A 16,892-nucleotide genomic window follows, 5' to 3' on the forward strand; every position below is an offset into this window, starting at 1 on the left:
ATAATTAAGTATATTTTTGGATCAGAATTTTCATCAATGTGTGTATGTGTGTGTTTGTGGGTGTTAGGGTCAGAAATAGAAGATAGTAGAAATAAAAATAAAAACACGCATTCTCTAGATACCACATATATTTAAAAAGTATGTATTCATAATTTATCTTAGAAATAACACTGATTTATAATCATGACACGCAAATGTATCTTCAAGACAGCAAAGTACATCGATCGATATAACAAGACATTTGATGGGGAACCAGGAGCCTGGAGCTAATATGTAAATTTGGGAGACGTCAGCTAAGTATACAGTGACATGATTAACACAACATTCAATACATTTACCATACATATATCGTGTACGTATCGTAGGAATTATGAAACCACTGCAACACTGAAAGACATACAAGTTATGACATTGATATGAGAGGTAATTAATTTTTCTAAAGTGCTTATTGTATCAATTATTCCGTGAGACTAAATATATGCATCGTCTCATGGAATCTATAACCGAAATAACGATTGTTCTAACACAAATTGGAATATTATGCTACATTACGACCAGTACATTTACGTTATCAGCTAAAAACAGCATATAGCAGCTTCCCTATATGGAAACTGCCTTACATATAAAAATTGCACGTGGTATCAAGCAAATAAAATAAATTATTGAGCTTTGTCAATGTCATTGAAAAATAATTATTACAATATTATCGATCGTCGATTTCCATGATCGTAAACGCAGTTAAAATTAAAATTGATTTAAAATAGTAGTCTTATTTTTGTTAAAATAAATCACATACCCTAGAAGGAGGCTGATAGTGGGGTTATAACTTTTTTACGCTGGACTAGATAAAACAATAACTAAAGCTTGAGATTTCATTTGTAAAGTGACTATTCAAAAATATCTTATGTTTAAAAATAGTTAACAAATTAACCAACTCAAATTATACACGACATCCAGACGCCATCATATCAGCCCCTTTCAAACAAATGAAACAAATTCATTTCTATTTTATTTAAACTAAACAAGCATAATCATGCAAAATATAATTTTGCAACTTCTAAATATAATATATGTTTGTAAATTAAATACATTTCATATAAATTTATATATAATTAATTAAAATTTTTCTCATCTAATATTATGCAAGGAACACATGAATAAATTTATTTACATAAAACGTATCAACAGTCCTAAACGTGGTGCTTTTAATCAAGGACTAAATTAAAAGGGCTTTTGTTTTAGTGTTTAGTATTAAAATGAAAAATGTATTATTTTTATCAATAACTTATGAGGCCAAAATTGTTCTAAATATTCTTAAAATATTATGCTTTTGACATATTATATAAGCTCATGTCGAAAGCTGTGCTGCTCCACGACCTCGTTAAAAAATACAGAAATATAAAACGAAAATATAAAAAAGGCTTCACGACCATCGATTTAACCAAATTTAACTATTACACATCTTATTAAAATTAAAAATAAATCAAGTCCCCACAATGCGCAGGATCACCTAAAATTTAACTAAAGTACGCTATAAACGATATACAATATGTACAAAACTCAAACGAATAAAAATTTAGCTTTTAAAAGTTTCTGGTCAAATGTCATGAAAAATGACATATGTAAAGAGCTAGAGAATATTATGTACAGTATATTTACAATTATAACATCTAAAACTTAATCTAATTTTTACTCAACCAAATGACGTTTATCGTCATTGTTTCGTTTACCTTTAGCGTGCGCTAGCATCGTAACTAATTTCTTATGGCTATCGCCAACAATCCAGCCGTGTTGTTGGACGTGCTCCGGCTCGTCCTCGTCGTCGGACCAGTAGTAGGGCGGCGGGCGCGGACGCACCTTCTTGCTGGCCACGCCCACTGCGCTCGGCCGCGTCGTAGGGACGACTCTTGCGTAGCTATCGCCCGAGCTCCGATTGCTGCGCATACTGTCCTCGGCTTCATGCTTTTTCCCTAGAACTTGCCGATTGTTCACTTTTCGACCGCCGAGTGCGTGACTCTCTTTCTTCCTGCCTTTCTTTTTTCGACCCACGCCCGCAACCACTGAATCGGCGCTGTTGGGCCGCGGAGGAATTCCATCTGGTTCAGACTCCGAACTCCACGTTTCAGCCAGAACGTTTTGTTTTCCCACGGTGCATTTCCGACGCGCCCGCTGTCTAGCCACTCCAGAGTCTTCAGCATTGTCAAACATGCCATCGTTATATTCAAACTTATTACTGTTCATGCTCTTATCGGAAGCCTTTATAGTAGGTTTAATCTTAAATTCCTTTTCTTTTGATTTCCGTTTATTATAACTGAAACTATCATCAGTCTGTGGCAAAGATACGTCAACTCTCAAAAGTGAATCATCATCGTAATTTGGAGAATACGTATTTCGGCGTTTCGGCGTGTCAGCTTCGTTGTGTGAATTATTCTTCTTTCTATGTGATGATTTCTTATGATGTTTTTCTTTATCCACGTTCTTTTTTCCCTCATGAACCTTTGATGTTGACGGCCTATTTTCATCTATTGATGACACTATTTTCCTCGTTGGTGTTAAAGAAGATCGTTTTTTCGAAGATGCAATGAGGCTGGTGTAGGGTATCGGTGAAGGTGTTCTAATTACTTTTCTATGTGACACGATATCGGAATCGTCTACAGATTGGTCGTCGTAACATCTCATTGAAGTTGATTTAGAGTCAACCTTTGATCGTGCTTTTACTTTTTGATCCGCCAATGGAGAGTCTAGATTGTACTCGTCATAGTTTTCATGCCCGGGAGAGGGAGAATTTTTTTCAAGTATTGACGAATTTGGTTCTTCTTCCAACAGGCTATCAAACAGTTGATCCAAGTTTGCTTTTGGTTTAACTTGATCTTTACTTTTAATAACTTTTTTCTCAGTACGAACAGCATTGTGCTTAAATATTTTTCCCATGACAGCATTCTTTTCAGCAGTTTCCTTTCTCTTAGGCGGAGTAAAAGGCTTTTTAGCTTCTGGTACACCCTTCACATTTCCAAATTCACATGACAATAAGCTGTTTTCAGTTTCAGCATCACTACAGACATAATCATCTGACATGTACACAAAATCGTCACCATCAGACCCACTTTCACTAGATAATTCTTGATCCTTGTAAGGAGCTTGGGATTTGGAAGTGCTAGGCATATCTTTATTGCCGATACTTTTAAAACGTTCCATTAGTGTGGACGGTCTAAATTCAAATAGTTCGGCATCTTCATTATCCATAAACTCATAGACATCCAATTTACTTTGTGGATCTTCTTTGATCTTGTCATCACTGTCACATCTACTAGTATCAGAATAAGATCGTTCTCGTTTCCTTTTTGAAGTGCCTTTCTTCTTTTTCCTTAGAGCAATTGCTGGTGGGGGCAGGATTGATGACATATCAATTTCTGATGTCGAAATTGAAACCTTAACACCATCAAATCCTTTCAATGCACCCTTCGTTGGTACTGAACTGTGAAGATTTTTCTTGGGACTCTTTTTCCTCTTCTTTTTGTCGACTTTCTTCCGGCTTTTATGGCTGCAAAATAAACAATCAAGAAATTAGTTATTGTCTGTAATATAATTGACATAAAACAAAATTGAAAGATAAATACCACCTTGTACTTGTCTCTACATATTGAGTTTGTTTAGCGGCCTGGGATCTACACTTTCTTTTAATTTTGTCAAATTTATCTTCAAACATATCAATATTTTCAATGATATCTGGGTACATTTTTTCTTTAACTTCAAAAACTTTTTTACATTTCGCTTTGGTGGCTTCAGCTTGATTTTCAGAAATTTTTGAAATATCTTTATTAAGTTCTCTGGCAATTGTTGTTTCTGATCCGTAGGCTCTACTAATGTTGTTTGCGTTGAAAGTATTTGCACATGCGGCCTCTTTCAAACCGGTTATTAAGTCATTCTCCAAATTTCGCACCTCTTCACTTTCTAGTATATGTTGAGCTGTAATAGAATCTACATCACCATCATCACATTTGCCCTCAAGAGTTTCATTTATACGTTTTTCTAATAAATTTAAACATTCAATAGAAGCGCCTGAACATGTAAAACAATTATTTGTACATCGCTGAGAAGGCTTGGGCCTACCTGTACCGTCATCTTTATGAGTTGCGTTCAATAGCTCACAACAATCTAGGAACAGTGCTTCGTCTCTACTTAGTCCTCGCCGCGCAAGTTGTTGCTCCTTGAGTGTGGTTGTTAGATCTGCAATAATGTCCCCTAAAGTTGGTAATGCAATTTTTTCAAGAGGTTTACAGTATTTTTTCCTTCTTTTAATTTTATCCTGTAAACGTCTGAAACGATCTAACTGACGTTTAAAAGTAACTAAATAAGTAGCTCCATCCATTCTGAAAGGGTCACTCTTGACTTTTGAGTCAGCTTCAGAGACCCTAGTCACATGAGCAAGTGTCATTTGATGTCTTAAAAAGTTATCAGGCCTATGAAACTCTTTCCTACATACATCACAAAAAGAAGGTTCTAATTTAGCAGAAATTTTCTTTTTCCTACCACGTTTTGAAACTTTTTTATTAGATGAACTAATAGATTCCCTCAAATTACCTTCATCGTCTGCTGATTTTCTGCTCTCGAACTGCATGCCCTTCTTGTTGGAAGATTTATCCTTTGAATGGAAGAATGTGTCATCTTTTTCATTTGCAATAATGTGAAAGGTTTCAGATATTTTTTTAGTCGCTAGTAAATTAGACTTGCGAGGTTTCCTTTCTGAAAAAAAGCCAAAACTTTCCATAAATTGTTCAGACCTAATTCTTTCTTCATTTTCGTCTCGACAAAGTTCACCACCAAGTTTGTTCGAATAAACAGACAGAGAATGTTTATTTTTTTTACGTAGAGCTGTCTTGGATTCTTCAATGTTTTTATCTTGAACTTTTACTTCTAATTTCTTGCGTTCTTTATCTTGGACATATTTTTTTAAAGGAATATCGCTCTTTGAGGAATCATCTGAATCACTCATTACCCCTCTAGTCTCAACCATTGATTCAACCTGGATGTTAGTTTCAGGTTTTTTATTTGTGTTTGAATTATCTTTGAAATTAGTTGATTGCGTTTGTCCTTCAACTTTTTTCTCAATTTGCTCAGTGAGACCGCTTTTATTTATTTTCTTACCAATAGGATGCTTTAAAGATCCTTTTTTTGGGAAGGGTACCGTCTTGGGCACCATATCTTCTAAGTTTATGTCATAAGGATCATATAATTCAGACACCGATGATTTTACAAAGACTGATTTTGAGCGACCTCTTCGTGCAGCTGGTTTATTGTCACATTTTAAAGTCTCTACTTGACCTAATGCTTCTTTACTTTCTATGTTCCTTTTGGTGTCATCATTAAGGGATGGCTCTTTTTTCTCATCATCGATGGTTGATTTCAATTTCTTTGGTATAGAACTTATAATAATATCACTGTTGTTTGAGTTATTGGATTTTCGTTTAACAGTTGAAGGTTTTGAACTCTTATCAATAGCGTCAATAATATCTTCTGACTTTTCAAAACTTTGCTCGTCAATAACAGAATTAGGCAAAATGTTCCTCTCCGCCAATATTTTTTCAGTATCATCATTTAGTTCAGGTGTAATCGATTCTTTCATAAGTATGTGTTTATCATTATATGTAATTTCCTGCACTTTTTGAGATAATTTAGCATCTACTCCAATGCATTCAACTTTATCTGATGATTTTTTTCGCTTTAATTTTTTCTTTGTCATCGGCGACTGCTTACGTTTGCAAGTTTTATTTGTAGAATTGTTCTTATCTTCGCTATTTTTTATAACGAATTTAGCCGAAACTGAATTTGAAACATAAGTTGCATTCTTATTATGATCTTCCTGGTGGTCAGTATCGTTTTCAATCTTACTAGTTTCGTCAGTTGATTTATCTCCGTCCAAAAGAAGTTTAGAAAATATAAGCTGCTTTTTCGTGAGAGGCCCTCTGTGATCGGCTACATTATCGTTATGTTCTTTAATATCCACAGATATGTCAACATTATCAACGAAAAGAGACTTGCCCCGCCTACTTCTACGTAGTGGAGTTATTGATTTATCTTTTTGTAAGTTTAAGTTTTTAACACTTAGTGAGTTATTGGTTTGAGGTTGCTTAGAATCACTGCATGCTTGCTTTTCTTTTTCTGTTACTTCAGAAAATGTTACTGAACCTGTTATTTCTGTAGGGAAATCTTTAAGCGTCTTTACGGGTGAATACGTTTCTGAATTATTTTGAGTTAACTTTTTAACTTTCGTTTTACTTTCAATATTTTCGGCAGCAACTATTTTAGAAGCATTTCTAATTTCTCCGGTATTTAATTTAGAATGCGTGGAATAAGTTTGTTTATTTGTATTTTTCATTTCGTTTTCAATAACATTCGAATTTCCATTATCCGTTTTTTGAATATTTTTCTCATGATTCAATTGTTGGTCTATGCCTTGTGCTAAATTTGGTTTATCTTTCAACTCAATTTTTTCTTCACTGTCTTGGATAGTTATACCATCGTTTTCATGTGGAAGATTTTCATCAACGTGATTTAAATGTTCAATGGGGTTTTCTACACATTTTTGTTCACATTCATCCGATTTTGATACTTGTGTGTCATCATACAACACTGTATTTTCTTTGTTAACATCGGCCTCGTAGTTATTTTTAGCGATATTCTCATTAACAACCTGTGTCATATTAGGATTAATATTTCGCCGCGATCTTTTTACTTTTCTATCTTTTTCTTTGGAATGTTTATCTTTTGTTTCTTCAAAAGCAACCGCATTTTCAGTAATCATAGTATCTGTGTCTTTATTAATGATATCATTAGATACTAAACTTTCAGTTTGAGGCACTAAATTCTTTGTAACCGAATCGTTTTCTGATTTCTCGTTAACTATTTTCTCAATCTCGTTTTTTTCTTTGTTTTGTAACTCTTGATCTCTTAGTTTTTGCTTTACTATAATTGCCAAAGAAACATCGTCTTCAGAATCATCTTCATATGTATCCTTTACCAAATTCTCTCCTTCATCTACATTAACTTTAAATTTATTTTGTGACTCATGCAATGAATTCATTTTTTTGTCAACATTACCCAATGGGGGTCGTAGATGTATGCTGTCATCTTTCATAATAATTTCCGATTTGGAAGGAGAAATTTCGGGAGGCACAGGAATCGAAGGTATGTCATTTAGTAATTTAACGTTTTCAACCATAGTTGAGGATGTGCAACATAATTTCGAACCATTATCATCTTCTACAACGATGTCGGTTACAATAGGTTCAAAATTAGAATTCGTCGATTCTCTTTTATTATTTATGTTGAAATCTACTTGGACACTAGGTAATGCAGTAGGTGATTGTGTATTTATTTCTTTTGCTTCCTCAGTAGTGCTAATTTCAAATTGCTGAACAGCCAAAAGACCTAGAGTATCTTGGCTGTTCTTATCAGGATTATTCAATTTAATAGTGTTGTTATTCTCTTGGTAAGTTTTCTTGAATTGTGTTTCAGCAATCATAGACTTGTGTCTTTCAGAAGGGGCTTTAATACGAACTGCTCGTAGGCTTGCAGTTTTTTCGTTATTAGTTTTCGGTAGAATAGGCTTCAATGGCACACATGAAGTTTTATTTTCTTTATCGGGAGATGGAGTTTGAGATGGTTCAGTTTTATCATCTGTAAGATCAATTATTCTATCTTCTATTAGAAAACTATCACTCAACCTTTTCTTTACTGTAAGGTCATTTCGTGTATATCTGTTGTCGTTCTTTTCAATCCTAGAAAGCATTTGTGCATTATCCATAAGAGTGTCATTTGTATTTTTTATATTATGGGATTTCATGTAATTAACAGTTGAATGTTGTAACTGAAATGCATCAACTGATGGATGTTGGTGTTGTTGGTTATGTGTTACTGAATAGGGGTATTGAGACAGATTTGAGTAACTCAATGAATCTCCTTTGACCTCATCATTTTGTGACTTGATATTTGATGAAGGTGAAGTCGATGTCGATACATATTGTGGTAAGACATTTAATAATTGATTTCTATGATCCACAGGCATGTTCCCCAAAATATCAACAAGTTCTTTTGGCAGCATAGCAATTTTTTTAGCTGTTTCTGGATCTTGTTCTAAGCTGGATGTTATTACTTTATCTTTTATTTCAACATTTATCACAGGTTCTATTATGGGAATAGATTTAGTTTTATATCCAATAATATTCTTGTCTAATGCTTTTTGTTTGTCTGTATTTGATGTAGACGGGATCGAAGAAGCAGTTTCCGGTAGTATCACATTTGGGGTATCGGTCATGGTAGAATATAAATTGGTATTAGCAATTGACTCATGCATTATCTTAGATGATGACACACAACTCATGTCTGAATTTGCAACAGTCTTAGCAACACGAGGTAGCATGGGAGATATTGTAGAATTCTCACTGTTTCGGCGAGTTATCGGAATACCTGGATTACTTGTAAATCCAACATTTGTGGACTCACGGGAATGACTGTTTATAATGGTATGCGCATTTCCCAATAAGTATGTTCCTTTATTAACATTTATAACGTCATCGTGAGGTTTATCAAAATTAATATGTTTATTTACACTTTGAGAAAAGGCATTGTGTTTCTTCATTAATGAGATAGTAACATCAGCGGCGGACATGAAAGGGCGTTTTGGAGTGGTATCAGTACGATTAACATTAAAATGAGAACTTCCAGGATATAAATGTTGTTCGTGAACATCATATACTGATCTCTCTATATTAGTTTGGTTATGAGAAGATGGCAGAGTTGATTTTCTTGTATTGCATTCTGAGGATGGGTGTGTTATGTTGCAATCGAGCGTACCAATTTGTCTATCTAGTTTACCTCGGCAAGATAGATCTGCAGGATTTATGAACTTGTTTTTATCGTTAACAATAGAGGAACTAGAGTCTTTATAAATTGTATTTTCAATAGCAACGCGAATATTAGGTTTTATTGTATTTACACAAAGACTTTTAGTAGATAAATCAGTGGGTATTTCAGCATCCTTCGCTGATAAATTCAAACAAACATTATTTGCATCTCTATCAGGGTTATAAGGTGTATCAACAGGGATGATATCCTCTTTTCTTATGTCATAAATTGAAGTAATCATTGTTTTTCCTTTAATCGATAAATCTGTTGGAGTACAATCGATTTCGGTGTTTCTTACCGATAAATCAGTAGCAGCAATAATATTACTACTATTACCTTCAGAGTAAAGAGATGAATCTGCCGTTTGAGTAGTGGTTATGTGTTTAACACGCAGATCAACTACTTCATCGTTTAGCGTAATTGGTGCAGCTACAATATTATCTTTATGGAAACCTTGCTTATTTGATAAGTCCAATGTTTCATAATTTTCACAGACCCTCGTTTCATAAGTTGTATTTTGTTTAGAGCAATGTGCTGTTACATCATTGTCATATTGTCTTCCAGACAAATCTAAAGGAGCACTTATTATGGATTCTACGCCACTATTGCAATGTGCTCGAGGAATCACTCCAGCACTGTCTTTTTTGGATGTTGTTGTTTCAGTTGCTAAATTATTTACATCCGTTTTTTGAGGAACTTCTTGGTTAGTTACTATAGGTAGCCCGGTTGGAATATTGCCGATATTTTGTTTATCATAGTTTACCTTTTTTTCTAAAACGTTGTCAGTATTAATATTGGATGAGACTAAAGGGATGTTTGCTTTATATGATGAATCAGAGCGTTTGATTTGAGGCATTGGTGCTGTCTGCGCCCGTGCAGACTCATTATTATTACACTTTAAAATTTCCAATACATCTTTCTTTGTTGGTTTGGTTTTCTCAGGTTTACTTTCATTACTTTCGCGCACTTGAGGTTGTATCGTTGGCTTTGGTGTATTCAAGGGAGCAGTATGAACATCATTTGGCTGTTTCGATTGCCGTGTATTGGGACTAGTTGATACTTTTGTCGAACACATTTGGTTTTTAGATTCAACACTTTGATAGTTAACCTCACAGTTTAAACTTTCATAAACCTTATGTTTTATTAATAATTCCGGATTTTGTTTTATGTATTCACCTATTGTTGGTAAATTAGCTATTTGTTCTTCAATAGATTTCTCATTAATTGATTGTCTACGACGTGGTGTAATAATCGTATCTGTGCTTGAACTATCTGTATCAGGGCATTGTACGGTGATGTCAATTCGGTTGGAGTTAACCGTCGTTTTTGGCACCGGAGGTGGTTTCATTGGTTCATCAATTTTGCATTGGATTGATACGTTAGGTGCCGTGGTAACAAGTCGGTCATTAGGTTCGACTAACTTGTTTTTCAACATTGCAATACAATCATTTAGTCCCTTTCGGGGTTTACTGGATTTTCCTTTTTGTGTAAATTGATTATCCAGAGGTTCATCTCTTTGATTGATGTTTAAAGGCGGTTTATCAAGTTTAGTAGCAACGGCTTTATTTTCGAACAGAACCGGTTGACCAGAAGGTACGTGTTGTGTCACATTATTACATTCTTGCTGAACTAAAAATAAATGATGGAACTGCACGGCTTTATCTTGGGTCTCATAATCAGCAGTCAAACGTGCAATGGAATGTTTTAACGGAACATTTTGAGGAGGTGCACCTTGATCACGAGAATTGCCATTATGATCATTACGATCATTATTCTGATTGTCCCGGTTATTTGATCCGTTATTGTTCGATCTGTTTGCCTGTTCCCTCGTATTATAAGGACCGGTATTCACATCCACTTTATTTGGCGTATTCTGGATAGACAATTGTTCAATTTGAACTTTATTTGAACTTAATTCAATACTTGGTGACTCAATTTGTGGGGCATCTTTCTCTTCTTCTATATTTTCAGTAGTTGGTGTGACTAGAACCGTTTTTCGTCGAGTTTTTGTCAGCTTCTTTTTGTTCATAATTTCGCTACGACGCGATCCTTGATTCTGGACTCGTTTAATACTACTTTTAAGAGATCGATTTTCTTCTTGTACTTTGTTAATTTTATTAGGATCATTATTTTCAGGTCTATCGCTGCCACATGAAGCCGTGCTAGGGTTGGTTTTTCTACTCTTAGGTTCTTCGGTAGAACGTCTTTTTAGCGTCAATTGATTTCTTTGTTTAACAATTTTTCTTCTGGGGCGTAGTGACGAATTTAGAGGATTAATCATCACACGCTGTCGCTTAGCAGGCAAATCGGCTAACATTTTCCTTATGGTTTCAGCTGCAACAAAAATGCTTGGTATTAAAAAAAATCACACATAAACTTAAAAATAATTAATAAAGTTATAATTTGTAGCTTACCATCTCCGACTTCGGTTCTAATCTTTGGTCTAGGTCTTCCATTCTGTCTTTGAATTTCTTTTCTTATTTTTTTACGTATTCTATTATCTGCGATTCGCGATCGGCGTTTACGAACTCCAAACTGTCGATATCGACACTTTCTTCGTACCGCAGGCATATCCCCAGCACAATCCAGCATGTGCTGGTGTAAGTCCTCAAGTGTAATAGATTTATTACATTTGGTACACTCTCGAAATCCGCGCAATGGCCTAGTCCTGTTATGAACTGGACTTGGAGGAACATATAAATGTTTGAGAATATCTGCATTTATTAATTCACCAGCTATTTCATAATGTTGTACTTGAGCAATGGGGTGTTGCGTGGAAATGTGCGTTGAAAGTGCTCTCGGATCCAGTGTCTGTGCTCCACAAGCACAACAGACGTAGCATCGGGGTCGCACCCACTCTCCGCTTAATACTGCTGGTTGGATTTTATATTTTGGCACGGTTGGTGCTAACCCCAATGATGCTGGAAAATCTAATCCATCACGAACAGGAGTAGGAGCTTCAGAAGAAAAACTTCGAGAAGAATGCGACGTAGATATGGGCAATTGTCTACTCTCAAGTATCTCTTTTAATTCTTTGCCAATTATATTTCGTTTCTCAGTTTTCTTTTCGACTGGTGTAATTTTAAACTTTTCTTCAAATTTTCGTCGCATACATAGTTGTGTCCATATGTCTAGACTCGAAACCAGGGTCACAATACAATTATTAATATGTGAATCTCGTTTAATAATATCTGCGCTAAATGGATTTTTCTCATTTTCTAAATTATCCCATTTCCATTTGTGCTTTGGGGCGATAGCTCGTGGCATGTATCCATCAAATAAGTTTCTCGAGTATTGTTCACATGATAAAAGAATGGGAAATCCCTCTACGGTATTAATAGGGACACTATTTTTAGCTTTTCTAGTTTTTATAGTGTGGTTAGGGTCTGGGTTGAAATTGAAAGACCCATCTAGAAATTTTGATAAGTTTTCTTGAACATTGCTTGCTACTTTAGAGTAGAAGCTTGTATCAAAACATCTTTCAAACTTCTGCGACGCATCGTCTATTGCTTTAATCCAATCCTTTCGCGTAGATTCACCGGTTCTTGGAGATCTATGAACCACACCTAATCTTGATAGTATTTGGTCGGCATCGGTATTGTGAAATGAAAAGTTATGTGAGATACGCTTGTTCCACTGCAGATCATCCAATACAATTACAGCGCTTTTGTCGATAACTTTGTTAGTTAAATTTTTACTAGATGGCAAAATTAAATTCGTTGTTATGTTATCTTCAATATCAGCTGCATCATGCACATGAGTAGGTTTCAGTTCACAAGAAATTACTATTCCGTTGTATCCATGTCTATCTTCCTCTCGGATAACGACTTGTCTCTCGATGTTATGAGATTTTTTATTCGGTCTATTAGATTTTTTTCGCAATTTACTCCTATAAGGTAGTTTCTGTCTTTCGCAAACATTTATCTTATGTTCTGCTAATTCTGTGGTAGATGGAAATCGAGTGTGGCAATCGAGACATGCGAAGTATTGATTTGGGTGACTGTCAATCATATGCCGAACAATTTCATTAGGTTCAGCTTCTGTATGATTACAGTACAGACAATTAATAAACGTATCTTGTTTAGAAGTTGAAAAATGAATGCGCCTAGCGTGTTTGGAGGCTGCTTGTTTTGAAACAAAACTTTTATCACAGTAAGGACAAAGAAAATCTATAACAGAGGTACAGTCAGACTTTTTGGAGAGATCATCTGGTTTATTTAGCAAAGCTTTGGATGGGGTAGTGACACGTTTGGATTTTTCTTGAGAAGTTTTAGGATCTAATCTCCGAGAAGTTTTTATTTTTTGGAGACTAGAAATGTAAGATTTCCTCGGCCTCAATCTTCCATTTATGCCAGACGATACATCATCGTCACCCGTGCTCATCGTGTTAAGTTGCTCAATCCTAAAAATGAAAAAAATATTAGATTTCTAGACAAAACGTTTATACTATTAATGCTACCCGAAAGTTTGTGTGGATTAATGGGAACGTGTTTCACGCCAAAGCGACCGCGTTGGTTTAAGTGAAATTTGGTATGCATAGAGCATGACCTGGAATAACATATAGGCTAAATGATATTATCCAATATCCACGCCAATGAATTCGCGGACTTTATCTAGTACCTTATATAAGATTTTTTTTGGGCATTGATAAGTGTAAGGGTAAGTGAGCTGAACAATTCTTATTATATTTTATGTACAGCGGGAGACTAGATGTCTAATGAGTAATGCTGTACCTATATAGAATATACTACATTACGTACTGGATTGTTTAATTAGTTATTTTACATGAAAATGAAATTGAAACTAGACAGTACTACTTGTATATGTATCTAATAATACAATTTTACAATAGTGACACCAAATACCCTTATATTCAAGTTTAAGACCCGTTACTAAAATATTCATACATAAAAAGTTTATCCTTACGGTGTCAGCAGGTCCTCGTTAGCCGGGCCAAAAACATCGAAATACTGATCCGTCGTATCATATGGATCAGGAGCTATGATGTGTGGATCCAACCCTACATCATGCTTACATTGAGCCTTCGTCAATATATCATCCGGGTATCTGAACCAAAACGATTTCCCAAATTACTATTAAAAATCTACCTTACTATGATTTTACATAAAAAAAATATTCAAGACCAAGTGTCATATAAGTCATATATTAGAATTGTGTATAGTCTAATGCTGTTATTGATTAGTCATCAGAGTATTATTTCCCTCACCTATCACATATTTACACCCGTCACAGCAATAAAAAAATTTGCTATCTGCTTTCATCGCAACGCAAAATCGTCTAACTATTTGTATCATTATTTGTTTAAATTAATGAACCATAATATTTTCAAATGAATAATTATTTTGATGAATTGACACAAAATTTGCTCAACTAGATACTAATTGCTTTAGTATAACGAGCGTACATATTTTGAAACACAACAAAATTCGCTTGCATTGCATAATCAAAACACTATTGTAATAAATTTATTCAAATGTTTGTTTAAATTAAATTTAAAGTATTTTTCAAACTTTGGCCACTTGTAAGTGATGTAGTCATTGATTTTTAGAAGATTGGTGTACCTATTTGTTGATAAAATGTATAACCTATTTTTTTGTTTAACTTAAACGATTAACATAACAAATAGGAACGCAAAAACTCAAATATAAAATGAAATAAAAGAAAAATATAAGTGGGTTATGGTAGCACATGTAACGAAGTATTGAATTATGCATACAAATAATAATAAAATGTAAAAAAAAGTAAAATAAAAGCATGCATTGCAACAAGTCAATTAATACATTCGCATTTGCATAGTAAAGTAAACATTTTATTTGTTTCCATTTCATTATGGGCGTTGCCTATTGCGGATATTTTCACAAGCCCTTCAATTAATATTGAAGCATCTTTCAAGATTTATAAAAAAATCTAAACAGTGCATTAAGTAAGTACCTATTTAAAATACCAAATAGGTATGCACAAACATTACGCAAAATTTTCGCATATAATATAATGTATTATTTTATTAATAACCGCAACAAATTTCAATTGTAAAGTAAAAAAAAAATTACTAAGTAGCTCAAATTTCAATAAAATCTAAATATATGACAATCCAATCCTTTTTCCTATGAGATCAAGAATTTTTTTATCAATGCTCACTAGATATTCTTTTTTACTGAACTATTATAATAACTGCGAACAAAGTAATCGAAATAAACCTAGCAAGCCTAGTAGATAAAGTACCTTTCACAGATATAATACAACGCGAAGCTACTGAACATATTTTAGATAAACTTTGTCTGAAAAGAAGAAAACATTGGCATATGCACGGCCTTATTTAAAATACACGTCACACATCAGCATAAGAACATCGCATCACAATCACAACACGGTTGCTAAAGCGTCCACTGACACTTGAGAAACGGTAACATCTAATTAAGAAAATATTTTCTGTAATGCTTACGTATGAAGTTGTGGGGCGGCGCAGAGCGCCCGCCCCCGGTTGTACGCAGGCCCACACGTGGCGCCTTCTCCCCGCTTTTTCGAATATTCAAAAAACTGCTACTTATTATTTCACAGTGGTGACTTATCACAGCCAGCCCTGGATAAGCACAGGCTTTTATTGAATAACAGTACCTGAAAGATATTTTATATGTTAAAAAAGAAAACATATAAAGAATACATATAAATTTGCGCAATAAGTTTATTTAATCGGTATTGGAAACTAAAAGCTATTCTCCTTCCCCTACTACCCTTTCATAGACCGGAAGAAAAAATCAGTTATGGAACAGGGCCTTTAGACAAACGTATAGATTGTCTAATCTAAAAATGAACGCCCCTCCACTGTGTTTACGCTCACATTCAAAGTACGTGTATAGACGCAATACACACAAATTGGTCTGCCTCATTGGTCGTTCAGTCCTCCAGTCCCGTCCATGCCCGAACGACAGGACCAGTTGGCCAACTAGTGCATAAATGACGGGATGCACGACAGAACGGACGTGTCATTCCGTACATAGCGCGCTCTCCCCGCCATACAATGCTAGGCACCTGAACTGATCGCCCGATTAGTTGACAAATCAGTGTGCGAGTGTCAAAGTTTGCAGTAGAATTGACGCGCGCACACATATAAAGTGGTTCAATAATTATTTGTCCTCACACATTGAAACAATTAAGTTTAGTGGAGGGGCGTTCATTTTTAGATTAGACAATCTCTACCTAACGCCATGGAATAGAAACTGCTAACGCTAATTATTGACATAAGCTCATGAGATTTTGGTAATGGTTCGTTCACACTACCAAAGACGACGACGACCACGACTAAAATTACAATCTTGCCGAAATTTGTTCAAAATCAAAATTAAAATCTCCCGTCATTAAACTCGGAACTCGGAAATAAAAAATTTCGAGGTCAATTAATAAAAAAAAATAGGTTTTTTGCGATTTTCGCCGAGACGGTAAGTTTATCATACAATCAGCTGAACCAAAATTGTAGATAATCTAATTATTATCTATAAAAAAAGGTTAAATACATTTTTTCTAGGAGCCACCGTTTCTATTAAAAACCTGTTTGTTTATCCATTGATCTCAAAGATTTTTTTACAAAACACCAATACGACAGGAAATTCTTAAATTTAATTTTTAATTGTGTTTTGCACAATTTTATTTAATTGCGACTGGATGAAAATTTTTTATTTGGTCGTCTTTGTCGTTGGTAGGGTGACCGAATCCTTAGGCAAAACATCATACGCTTATGTCAATTTCTATCGATAGCGTATTCTATTCCTTGGCGTTTTGACGTTCGTCTCGGCCTGCAGGTAAGTATGAATGAATTAATAGGCCGTGGCGGAAACGTTCCGGGCCGCTGTTTTGGCATGTATTTGACAGAGGATTTTTTGTAAAATTGTTTTGAATTTTATTTTTGTAAAATTGCATTGTTATTTTAAGTAAACACTTGTTTTGTTTAACACAACAACTTAATTAACAAT

At 34.7% G+C, this 16,892-nt stretch overlaps 1 protein-coding gene across 4 annotated transcripts; it reads right to left on the reverse strand.

Moving 5' to 3' along the window:
* Positions 1–110: 110 nt before the first annotated feature.
* LOC149911168 (uncharacterized) lies at positions 111–15,382 on the reverse strand. 4 transcript variants are annotated; one of them, XM_090103845.1, is made up of 7 exons: positions 15,368–15,382; positions 13,831–13,971; positions 11,319–13,306; positions 4,582–11,238; positions 4,111–4,227; positions 3,621–3,966; positions 111–3,541 (listed from the first exon to the last, which is right to left on the reverse strand). In XM_090103845.1, exons 3-7 carry the CDS (start codon positions 13,285–13,287, stop codon positions 1,690–1,692), a joined length of 10,941 nt encoding a protein of 3,646 aa, XP_089959971.1. In that variant the 5' UTR covers positions 13,288–13,306; positions 13,831–13,971; positions 15,368–15,382; the 3' UTR covers positions 111–1,689. The 4 variants fall into 4 exon arrangements, with proteins under 4 accessions (XP_089959971.1, XP_089959959.1, XP_089959966.1 ...); XM_090103833.1 differs by having other exon boundaries at positions 4,111–11,238; XM_090103840.1 differs by lacking the exon at positions 15,368–15,382 and having other exon boundaries at positions 3,621–4,227.
* Between the last annotated feature and the right edge of the window lie 1,510 nt (positions 15,383–16,892).

This window comes from Colias eurytheme, chromosome 1 (assembly GCF_061535395.1).
Source record: "Colias eurytheme isolate Ceu_HAF_F1 chromosome 1, ilColEury1 Martin Lab GWU primary, whole genome shotgun sequence".
NCBI classification, from domain to species: domain Eukaryota; kingdom Metazoa; phylum Arthropoda; class Insecta; order Lepidoptera; family Pieridae; genus Colias; species Colias eurytheme.

Coding starts and splice junctions, on each gene's coding strand:
- LOC149911168 (XM_090103828.1), bottom strand. CDS start 13,287: ATGAGCACGGGTGACGATGATGTATCGTCTGGCATAAATGGAAGATTG. Junction 11,239..11,318: donor TAGAACCGAAGTCGGAGATG/GTAAGCTACAAA, acceptor TTTTTGTTGCAG/CTGAAACCATAAGGAAAATG. Junction 3,542..3,620: donor TATGTAGAGACAAGTACAAG/GTGGTATTTATC, acceptor TTTATTTTGCAG/CCATAAAAGCCGGAAGAAAG.